This window comes from Talpa europaea, assembly GCF_964194135.1.
Source record: "Talpa europaea genome assembly, chromosome: 16".
In the NCBI taxonomy this organism is placed as follows: domain Eukaryota; kingdom Metazoa; phylum Chordata; class Mammalia; order Eulipotyphla; family Talpidae; genus Talpa; species Talpa europaea.
This window is the reverse complement of record NC_140084.1, coordinates 10,367,026-10,378,821: the sequence shown is the minus strand read 5'-3', so window position 1 is coordinate 10,378,821 and position 11,796 is coordinate 10,367,026. Positions and strand designations below refer to the sequence as shown.

General features: G+C 41.6%; 1 protein-coding gene across 4 annotated transcripts; it reads left to right on the top strand.

Annotated features, from left to right (window-relative positions):
• Positions 1-1,736: 1,736 nt before the first annotated feature.
• Positions 1,737-10,401, top strand: IST1 (IST1 factor associated with ESCRT-III; the record flags this gene model as incomplete). Of its 4 annotated transcripts, XM_084257510.1 has the most annotated exons (9): positions 1,737-1,833; positions 2,625-2,805; positions 3,460-3,547; positions 5,601-5,684; positions 6,046-6,156; positions 6,834-7,037; positions 7,656-7,739; positions 9,071-9,116; positions 10,199-10,401. In XM_084257510.1, the coding sequence occupies 9 exons, from the start codon at positions 1,746-1,748 to the stop codon at positions 10,399-10,401; spliced, it is 1,089 nt and encodes a 362-aa protein (XP_084113636.1). The 4 variants fall into 4 exon arrangements, with proteins under 4 accessions (XP_084113636.1, XP_084113635.1, XP_084113634.1 ...); XM_084257509.1 differs by lacking the exon at positions 7,656-7,739 and having other exon boundaries at positions 1,746-1,833; XM_084257508.1 differs by lacking the exon at positions 9,071-9,116 and having other exon boundaries at positions 1,746-1,833; positions 7,656-7,743.
• Positions 10,402-11,796: the final 1,395 nt, after the last annotated feature.

The window sequence follows — 11,796 nt, the reverse complement described above, 5'->3', positions numbered from 1 at the left end:
CTCGCTGGCTGGCTGGGATTGCACCTGCACTACAGAGGCTGTGGACAGCTTCACAGTGCAGAGCTCAACTGCCTGCGCCGCCAGGGAGGCCCTTGTTTTTTATTTTTTATTTATTTATTTATTTATTTTTTTGTGGGACCCTCGCCAGCGGCGGCTGGGGAATGAACCGGCGCTGCAGAGGCTGTAGGCAGCCTCGCAGCCCAGCACTCAACCGCTGCACCACCAGGGGAGGTCCTTGTTACGTTTTTTAAAGGCAAAATCATATAGTAGTATGTGATTAAGATGTCCTCTTGGGGGTAAAAATCACTTCTGTTTGAGAATCACTCTAGAATTTTAGTCTTTGCCAAAAAGTACTGTAGTTACCACTTTTTTTTCAATATAATATATCCTTTTGGAGGCAAGGATTGTGCCTTTTTAGGTCCAATATATACCCAGTGTCTGACATGGAGACACCCAGTAAATATTTACTGAATGGATAAACATAATTCAGTATAATGAATCCAGATATTTTGTGTCACACATACAAGCCCCATTGCAAACTGGGTTACATTAAATGTAGGATAAAGTCTTCTGAAGATAATTTCATTAAAGGAAAATAGTCTGCCTTTTCTGTTTATGCGTACGTGTACCAGTGTTCCTAGTATTGTTCTTCAACTTACATAAATTTTGTTTTCCTGTTCCATGGTACTTTGTTAGACCTAGCTTTTATTTGGACACTATATGATCTGAAGTTCAAATCCAGAATTGAGAGAAATAGAAATTGTCCAGAATTGAGAGAAAAAGAAATTGTGCGTCTTGAAATGGAATGCACAGTGGTCAGTACACAATGGTATACACTAAAGTGTTGTGGGTGAGGGGGTGGTTTTGTTGACTGTTCAGTGAAAACTTCGGTAAATAGTCTGTTGTTGGATTTTATAGTGTGCCGCCCCCCCCCCCCCCCCCCGCTTTGGCCTTTTCACCCTTTGTTTCTCTCTCATAATTTTAAACTCTTTTTTTTGTTAGTGTTGTTTTTTAAAATTGAGGTATAATGTTGGTTAATAAAATGATTCAAAGGTACAGGTTCATGCCTCGTCAAATGTGTTACCATACCACAGCTACCACCAGGGCACCATTGGTTGGCCACCTTAGTCCATTGGACTTCTCTCCCTTTAGAGTCCCCTGTATCTCTGCACATAAGATGTTAATGTTATTTCTGTGATCTTGGGCAACACCTTTTTCCCATAGGCTGAGACTTGATAGGAGGATTTGAGGAATTGTGAGAATATGCTTGAATTTGAATCTAATTTTGATCGCATCACTACTCCTGATGAGATTTTTGGGGTAGTTAGACCACTTTTATACCAATACATAGATACTCATTTTTCATTCATCACCAGGTTCTTTTAGCTGTGCCTTCAAAATAGATCTCAAGTTTAATCACTTCAGTTACCATTACTACTAATTACCCCAGTCTGAGTTATTTCCATCTCTTCTGTGGTCTATAGGAAGAGTTGTCTTGGTCCTGCTTCCATTATTATCTATTATCCCCCAATTAGTTATGCACACAACAGCCTAAATGATCCTTTAAAATGTGAATTAGGTCATGTCACTTGCCAGATCATGTCTTAATATCAGAATGGCATTAGGAAACCATTCTGGTTTATAGTGTCAAATAATCTATTTTTAAACTGTTTTTAGTTTCTGAACTAAGTGTAACTTGAAAATTGTCACTGTGCTTATCTTTTTTCCAGGAGGAACAGCACAGCATGCTGGGCTCTGGATTTAAAGCTGAGCGTTTACGAGTCAATTTGAGATTAGTCATAAATCGTCTCAAACTGCTGGAGAAAAAAAAAAGTAAGTACTGCGTGATTGTCTTATATTTTCTTTCCTAAAATATGCCATTGGAGTCTAGCACCCCAATATTTGCTCATTCAGTCTAGTACTGTAAAGTTTTAGGGATCCCATAGCTTTTTTTTTTTTTTTTTTAACATGTCTTTTTTTTTTTTTTTTTTTTTTTTATAGAGGCATGCTTTATTTATTTGTTTGCTGGTTTTGTTTGTTTGTTCTTGTTTATACATGCACTGGGTACAGTCAGAAGTGCGGGAGGGTGAGAGAATTCACCAGAGCCAGAGCGGGAAGCAGAGCAGGCAGAAGGACCGAAGTACACTGCTGAGGGGAGCAGCGGGCGGCAGGAGAGGTCTGCACGCCATGTGGGACCCTCCTCCGGTGGCCGGGGAGCAGCCGGGGATCGAACCGGCGCCGCAGAGGCCGCGCGCAGTTTCGCAACCCAGCGCTCAACCGCTGCGCCACCGGGGAGGCCCCGGGATCCCATAGCTTTTTAAGACTTAAATACATTTCTGCCCCACTCTGTGAGTAAGACCGAATCACTTTATTTCAGGGAAAGGGGCATATTCTGGTGCTGTGGAGTAAATAATATGGTGGAAGTTTTTGGCTACACAAATAATAGTGTTACCTAGACAAAGTAGCAAGGTAAAGACTAGATGGGATAGGATTAGATTTGCTCAGGGAGCCTGAGCAAGGATGTAGTAGGAATATCTCCTCCTCTCTGTGGGGGTGGCAGTCTATGTGTAGACCAGGGCGCAGTGTACTGCTGCTGCATGACTGTCGTTGGACTTGTGCCTTAGCGGAACTGGCCCAGAAAGCAAGAAAAGAGATTGCCGACTACCTGGCTGCTGGGAAAGATGAACGAGCCCGGATCCGAGTGGAGCACATTATCCGAGAAGACTACCTCGTGGAGGCCATGGAGATCCTGGAGTTGTATTGTGACCTGCTACTGGCTCGGTTTGGCCTCATTCAGTCTATGAAGTAAGATAAAGTGTATGAAGTAAGATAAAGCTCTATTGAGCTTTAAAAATTATACCTCCACTGAGGTATAATTGACAGAGAAAAAACTATACATATTTTAATATATCGTTTGATGAGTTTGGACATGTGCATACACCTGTCTACCATCCCCACAATCAAGGCAATAAACATTTATCATCTCCAACCGTTTCCTTTGCCAGTCCCCACCTTTCTTTTTTGGTAAGAGCACTTAACATGAGCTCTAGCCTGTCAGCAGCTTTTAAGTGCATAATATATTGTTGTTTACTTGAGGCATAATATAATACAGCAGATGTCTGTCATTTAGTCATCTTGTATAACTTTAATGAAGTGAGCTATTTTGAGTCAACAATCTAATTGGAGAAAAAGGGAAGGTAACACTAAGGGGCTTTACAGACCACCTTATTTCTTACTATTTGCTTGAAGGCCTGATCTTAACATAGACAACTGTTGAAAAAAAAATACAGAATCTGAAATCAGAGACTTAGGTTTGGGTATTGACTGGAAGACTAGAGTTATTGTGAGAATTCTGTGAGATTTGTGAGGTGGCTTTAGAGGCTATCAAGCATATAATACAGATGCTAGGGTTTTGTTGGTTTGTTTTAAAGAACGTTAAATTTTATTTTTACCCTTTAGGGAGCTAGATCCTGGTCTGGCTGAATCTGTGTCTACATTGATCTGGGCTGCTCCTCGACTCCAGTCAGAAGTGGCGGAGTTGAAAATAGTGAGTACATATGGTTTCAGTGATGGATATAGTTTTTCATTTTGTTAAAAAGCTTGGTTGTCATAAATCATTTCTAATTACTTGACCAGATGCGTTGTGCTCTTCTCAAGTTGCCTTTGAAATAGATTTTGAATATTTGCTTTTTCTTCCTTTTCGGGCCTTTTATTATAAAATAATGTTTTGCAAACTTGAATAATTTTTTTAAGGAGCAAACTTTCATGTGCCCCCCAAGTACATATTCCATAATTTCTTTATTGTCATCCATCGATGGGCATTTAGGTTGATTCCATGACTGGACTGTTGTGAATTCTGTTGCTGTGAACATGAGAGTACTTAAGTGGTCACACATTTACAGTTTTCATATTTTTATGTAAATCCTAAAAGTATATTGCTGGATCATATGGTATATTCATTTTTATTTTTTTGAGGAATCTCCATACCATTTTCTGTAGAGACTGCTCCAGTTTATATTTCCACCAACAGTGGATGAATGAATGTTCCTTTTTCTCTACATCATTTCTTGCTAGCACTTGTTTCTAGTCTTTTTGATCTAGGTCATTCTCACAGGGGTGAGATGATATAGTTCATGGCTTTGACATGCATTTTCTTTTTTTTTTTTTTTTTAAGATTTATGTATACAATAACTGGGGTACAAGCCAGAGGTATGGGGGGAGGGTGAGAGGACCCACCAGAGACAGAGAGGGGAACAGAACAGGCGGATTGACTGAAATATACTGCTGAGGGGAGCAGTGGGCGAGTCAGGAGAGGTCTGCTGTGCCATATGGGTCAGTTCCCTGGCCAGGAATCGAACTCATGCTACAGTGGCTATGGATAGTTTCATAGGTTGCAGCTTAACCCCTTGTGACACCAGGGAGTCCCTGATATGCATTTTCCTTATAATTGATGTTGAGCATTTCTTCCATGTCTGTGGGCCATCTGTATGTCTTTTTGGGGAGTGTCTATTTAGGTCTTTTGCCTGTTTTGAGTGGATCTTTTGGTATTGTTACTGAGTTCTTCATATAGTTTGGTAAATAGCCCTTCCTTGGATGTTTGATGTGCAAATATCTTCTTCCAGTTCATAGGGAAGGCATCTAATTCTTTTTTTCTTTTCTTTTGGCATCTAATTCTTATACAGACTTTTAAATTCATTCTCATTTTCAGTTTCTCTTATACTCCTTTATACAAAGTTAATTCCAGATGAAACCAAAATTTACATGTTATTTATTTTTAAGATTTATTTTTATCTATTTATGCATATAAGAACTGGGGTGTAGACCAGAGGTGCTGGGGGTGGGGTGGGGGGAGGAGGTGTTTGTGTGTGAAAGGATTCACCAGAGACAAGAGTGGGGAGCGGAACAGGTGGATCTACTGCTGAGGGGAGCAGCAGGCGAGACAGAGGTCTGCTGCGCCATATGTGGGTTAGCTGTCAGACCGCAGTGGTGATAGTAGAGACTGGGCCACCAGAAACCTCCCCTTACCCCCCTTATTTTAAAGCTCTTTAGTAGCTTTCTGTTGTTTCTGTGATAGAAAGGAAACTCCTAACATGGTAGGTATACCACCACCCTACCTTACTTTCCCTGCCACATTCCTCCCTCAGGCTCTGCATCAGAGTCTTTATTTTGGCTTGATGATTGGCCCTTTTTTTCAGCCAGAGGCCTTTTAATATGCTCTTGTCTTTTTCAAGGAGTGCTCATCATTCCCCTCCTTTATCCTTTCCATTTTGGTGAAGTATCACTGTTCCATAAACCTCAGCTGACTTTTCTGATCAGATCTGATTCTTCTGTTATAAACCATTAATAGCATGTTTTACTTTTCCTTGGTTGCACTTAACCACAGTGTCATTCTGTTTGTACCATTAGTTGTATGATTTAATAGTGACTTTTCCACAGAGACTGTAAAAGACTATATAATATTTTGAGTGCGTATTATAATGATCATAATAGCTTTGGTACATAGTTGTGGCTCCATAGGTTGAGAAATATCTGAATTGAAAGCTTGAGGCATTCTCTAGGCACAGCTTCCACGTTTATTTACTGTTCCTTTTTCTCTATAGGTTGCTGATCAGCTCTGTGCCAAGTACAGCAAGGAATATGGAAAGTTATGTAGGACCAACCAGATTGGAACTGTGAATGACCGGGTAACAAACATACTTGTTAAACATGAACAATGGGCAGGGTGAAGGCAGGTTATTTTTCTTGCCTGCAGTGATTCTAGGAGGTGCCACTACCGTGGCAGAGTTAGTCTAGGCTGCACATTTCATAGTGAGAGTGAGATGGTGGCTCTCTGGGGCAGTGCAGTCAACTTAACCCCTGTCCCGTACCTCTGATTGTGAGGTCCTCTGTGTCCCTTGTGATTTGTGGTGAAAAGAAATATTTAACTGGGAGGAGCCTCATGTTTTCCCACCATTTACCTAAAAATGAGAGGAGCGAAGTAAGACATATTAGGCTTAACCTGGTTGGTATAGCTTCATATTAACTGTGGGTCTTTTACTTACACAGCTAATGCACAAACTGAGTGTGGAAGCCCCACCCAAAATCCTGGTGGAAAGATACCTGATTGAAATTGCCAAGAACTACAATGTGCCCTATGAGCCTGACTCTGTGGTCATGGTAAGTCCAGTCTTTCAGACTGGAAAATGCCCATATTCTAACCCAAGTTTGTGTGGGAGTTTATGTCTTGCATATTTGTATTTTTGTTTGGGTGACTGAAAGAACTCTGAAAAAGTACAAACCTTGAGTCAAATACAAAGCAATTCATTATTGCTGTTCTTCCATGAAGTTCAAGGAATTGAGAATCTCCCTTATATTTCTAACAAGAAATACCCCAAGTCCAAATGAGATCCTGAAACTTATTGGGTCCTAGCCACGTGTCAGACATTGCACAAAAAGCTGCCAGTACAAAGACACATAATAACGAGGGCTTTTCTGCAGAGGCTCACAGTGTAAGGAGGCCCGATGAGCAAAAAAATAATCAAGCAGCAGTTAAGGTTGATGGGATGCTCTGGTTTGCTGCTCAGGCACCTTTCCCCCACTGTAAACACACGCATTCTTTAGGACAGCAGCATTATTTCCCGAACTTCTGGGAGTGTTGGTGACTAGTGGCTCATTCACAGCTGAGTGTCCAGCAGGGCGGGGGTCAAGGACAACTGCAGCAGGTACAACCTAGCTTCTCCCTCCACCCAGCCTTGCCTCATTCACTTCTCCACAGGTCTTTGTCCCATGACACCTTCCTGGGGAACCTGGCCTGAAGTGTGGTTTTACAGTGTGGGTTTCTTTCTCTTTCTCAGGCAGAAGCTCCTCCTGGGGTAGAGACAGATCTTATTGATGTTGGATTCACAGATTATGTGAAGAAAGGGGGCTCTGGAAGAGGAGGAGGAGGGGGCGGATTCACAGCACCAGTTGGTGGACCTGATGGAACAGTGACAATGCCAATGCCAATGCCAATGCCATCTCCAAATACTCCTTTCTCGTACCCACTTCCAAAGGGACCGGTAAGTACACATGTAAATCAGTACAGGTGTAAAGTATAGAAAATGTAACAGATAAGATGACGAGTTGGTTCTGTAAATATATTTAGGAATTGTAGGTTGTCAAGAGGATTTAACAGTAAGAACATTTGGTATTAGAACTTAGTACTGATTGGGATTGACAGGAAATCTTTTGGTTCAACTGTAGTTAATGAAGTGGGGAAAATCTGGAGAGATGGTGCTACGAAAAATCCATAGGTTCCCTGGACATTTTTGGGATCTGTTATGGGAACACTAATAGCTTTTTCTGAAAAGTGAGTAACAACCACTTATTACTAGATAGAAAAGCTTCCTTTGTAGAAAAGCTAATGATCATTGCTACTACAAATGTCTGAATAGAGTTATTCCCTTTTAGACAGAGGAGCAATTGATTTAATAATTAAAAAAATTTTTAAAAATCTAGATTCCTTCTGATCATATGTAAAGACCAAATATAATCTGAAGCATTCCAGATTTTTAAAAATGTCTTCCTATATATAATATATTCTATATATTATATATGTATTTCTCCTGTCCATACACAAACCTTAGAAATTACAAGTTGGGGGCAGTATTTCTGATATTGCCTTTCTCCTCTTGCAGTCAGATTTCAATGGATTGCCAATGGGGACTTTTCCCAATATTCATCCACCTCAGATACCAGCAACTCCCCCATCATATGAATCTGTAAGTGCCCCAGCCTCTTTTATAAGCAGCAGAAGAGTGAATCCCGTGAAGAGAGCAAAATGATGGCTACAGGGAAGGCAAAATTTTGATCAACTTCTAGTACCAACAATCCTTTTGCTTTGGATTCTTACGTTGCTTAACCATTACCCTGGAAATGTGGAGTGGTGATGGGGGCAGCATTATTGGTGGCAATGCTTTGTCTGCAGTTAAGCCAGGAATCAGAGGGGTGCTGCAGATCTCCTAGAAAATTCCAGTAGGGTACTTAACTTTTTCTTTTTCTTTCTTGGAATGACTAGACAGAAACATAGTAAGCTGGTGTTTATATTTTAATCTTGTAGTTAAAACTGACTATATACAGCTAATATGGAAGTGATGTCTTGAACTGTAGGTGATTATAACAGCTTTGGTTTATAATTAGATGACTTGTTTTCTTCCAGCCTTGTTTCCTCAGCTAATGTGTGCTTTTTGAGACCTGCTCCATCTGATCAATTTACTGAGAAAACAAACTAGGCACATGCTGTGGACATTACATACAGAGATGCCCTGAACGTAGCAATGTTCCTGAACTTGCTTAGTGTTTCCTTTGATTTTTATCTTGGACCTGAAAGTTTATGTTTTGGTTTTCAACATGTTGTAGGATTGTCCACAACTATTTGTAGGAATGAGGTGTAAGATAATCAACATTTGAGTACTCGGTTCTTGGAGTGGTTTAATTCTTTCTCTCTGGATGGAAGGTGAAGGTGCCAAATTTAAGAGAGGTGTGATGGTGCTATAAGCTTTTTCTTTGCTTGGCAGTTAAGAATTCAGCATGGTATCTCTCTGGTTGGAATATCAGAGAAAAGTACAAGGGATGGAAGGATGTTTTCTTTTTTTTTTTTTTTTTTTTATAATTTTTTTTTTTAATTTTATAGAGGCATGTTTATTTATTTCTTTATTTTATTTGTTTGTTTGTTTTGTTTATACATGCACTGGGTACAGTCAGAAGTGCGGGAGGGTGAGAGAATTCACCAGAGCCAGAGCGGGGAGCAGAGCAGGCGGAAGGATCGAAGTACACTGCTGAGGGGAGCAGCGGGCGGCAGGAGAGGTCTGCGCGCCATGTGGGACCCTCCTCCGGAGCCGGGGAGCAGCCGGGGATCGAACCGGCATCGCAGAGGCTGCGGGCAGCTTCGCAACCCAGCGCTCAACCGCTGCGCCACCGGGGAGGCCCATCTTTGTAGCAGGTTCTGTTGCTTCTGCTGAGCTGCTTGGCTTTTGAAAAACATAGGGACATTTGGTACTGGTATTTTTCCCAGTGATACCATTCTCCTGTGGTAACAATCTTTGTGTTTCAGGTTGATGACAATGCTGATATGAATGTCTCTTCTGCACAGATTGTTGGTAAGTGTCAGTCAGAAACCCTCAAGGGTCATAGCTGAACTCTCTGCTGCTCTTTTCTCATTACTGCTCCCCCCTCAGGATGGTTTTCTTGTTCTTGGCATTCTCCCCACACACCCTGTCCTCTTCCCCCTGCAGTATGGCAGAACAGAACTCAGGATTACCCTCTTCCACAAAGAAGAGACTTTTCTCGGTCTTCGCCCTGCCCCCGCAAGTCCCAAGTCTCCTGTTTATATTAGCAGCATCACTCTAGTTTTCAGTCACACTCAAGTTCTTTATGCTCCCGCTGCTTCAGCCTCCATTATGTCAGGAAATACCTCTTTTTTAAAATGGGACCGTTAAAGAGGAGAAGTAGGCAAAAATCATAAATGAACATAGCTCAGTGACTTCACAAAAATCCACTCAAAATAAAACACTTCCAGAGAGGAGATAAAATTGGAGGCAGTTTTGAAATACAAAAGTCTGTTTTTAAGAACCTAAGCAAAACATAACAAAAGCAGATCCTTGAATGACGTTTCATTCAACACTTGCCAAGCTCTAACATAGGCAATTAGATCATCGTAATGAGATGGCATTATTTGCGGACTTGCTGTATATATGTGTGTATGTGTATATACCCTGTAACTGCCACCGTAGGAAAGGTAGAGAGTATTTCCATCACCCCAAAAAGCCACCTCCAAAGGTAAGCACTTCTATTTTCTAAAACTATAGTTTAGGTTTTCCTGTTCTAGACCTTACATAGAAATGGGAATGCACAGTATATAGAGGGGAATGATTTTAACTTGTAAAATATAGAAAGCCAGAAATACATATCAGATCCTGTGAAAGGGAACCATTTATTTAAATGTATCCCTGTGTACCAAGGTCTTAAGCACTATAATTCTTAAGAGAAAGTGAAACTTTTTCCTCACCAATAGGAAATAAAGCAGCTAGGAGTCAGTTCCAGTTAGAGAATGTAGCTCTTAACTGTCCTGCAGATTTGACCTTTAAAAATTAATGTTTCTGCCAAAGGGGTTTGTGGGCTTTGAGGATCTGAGACACTTCTCTGGTGTTTGTAACTCTGCTTCTTACCCTACATTAATTAGGTCCTGGACCCAAACCAGAAGCCTCTACAAAGCCCCCTCCTAGACCTGTGGACGTATCGTATGACAACTTTGTGCTACCAGAGTTGCCATCTGTGCCAGACACACTACCAACTGCATCGGCTGGTGCCAATACCTCAGCATCTGAGGACATTGACTTTGATGATCTTTCCCGGAGATTTGAAGAGTTGAAAAAGAAAACATAGGCCTCTTAAACCAGACAGTGTCCAAGTTCTGGGAGTTGAGACTGAGCAGTTTTTCCTTGTAACAAAGAATCTCCATGAAATTCTGTTTCATCTCTTAACCATCACTGAGCACACTCCTTCTGGGCTCTCTTCCTGCTCTACCAGATTCTGCTGCTTTCCAGTTCTTTGTTGCTCCTAAGAGACTATCGGTTGGACACTCTGAGGCTGGAGCAGCCAGCTCCTGGCGCCTGTGCTTGTCCATTTCCCGTCCATGTGGTCCCAGGTTCTCTCCTTGCCCATCCCGCCACCCGTCCAGAAGGGTGTGAGAAGGTGTAAGCACTGTGGGGAGAGCTTGCAAGGTGGCTGGGCAACGAAGAAGAGCGCTTCATGAGTCTCAGCCCTGTGCTGAGATTCTAGACCTAGAAACAAACCGCTCTATTGAGTGGGATTCATGGTTAGTGAGAATCAAGGCCAAGTTGTGTATTTTCTCACTCGAATAGGAATGGGAGAGAAAATGACTCAGGAAGCCATTGTCACAGTTCTTGGAAGCTGGGTCCTCTCACTGACATATACACTACTCCTTGCTGCAGGGCACTGTCCCACCTGGATCCAGTGGCAAAAGTTTATTTGGAAAGTTGAAGGCCTCTCTTAGTTCTACTGGATTCTCAGGGAGCCCTCTGTGGCCTTTTGCTTTATTTTGAGTGCTGTTTTCCTTTTACCACAGGACAGCACTGTAAATTCCTGTTTTTCCCTATAGCGTGTTCTGTTGGATTACTGGCAAAGGAAGGTCAGGCCACATACTGGACAGAAGTCACCATTCAAGATTAAGGTGGGCTTCCAGTTGCCTTAATAGAAGTACTCAAGTTTCTTGGGTAGTGAGCTGGAAAGCCTACAGGAGAAGAGGGGTTCCTGTTTTCATTTGAAAACTTTATAATTAAGAGAACCTTTAAAAATTGATCTCAGATACGATTTCGGTGCCCATGTGGCTGTAGTAGTTCATTGCTTTCCTGGATAGAAGAGACTTACTGTTACCTACATGCTCCTCTGCCCCCGTAGCTGAGACCATCCTTCACAGGGATGGCTTTGGGATTGGAAGGTAAGACTTTGGCTCCTGTGTAGCATATCTGTACACTTCAAGCAACTTTAATGTTTTTGATTGGTTTGTATCTCTAGCTCAGTAGGTGACAATAAAAGTAAAGATTCTGTGCTCTGCTTTCTCTACTGCATTTTCAAATGATGAGGTATCAATTTGGGTTTTAGTGGAGAGTATTTAATTTTTTTTTTTAAGAGGCATGTATTTTTATTTGTTTGTTTGTTTGTTTGTTTGATTATACATGCCCTGGGTACAGTCAGAAGTGCGGGAGGGTGAGAGAATCCACCAGAGCCAGAGCAGGGAGCAGAGCAGGCAGAAGGACC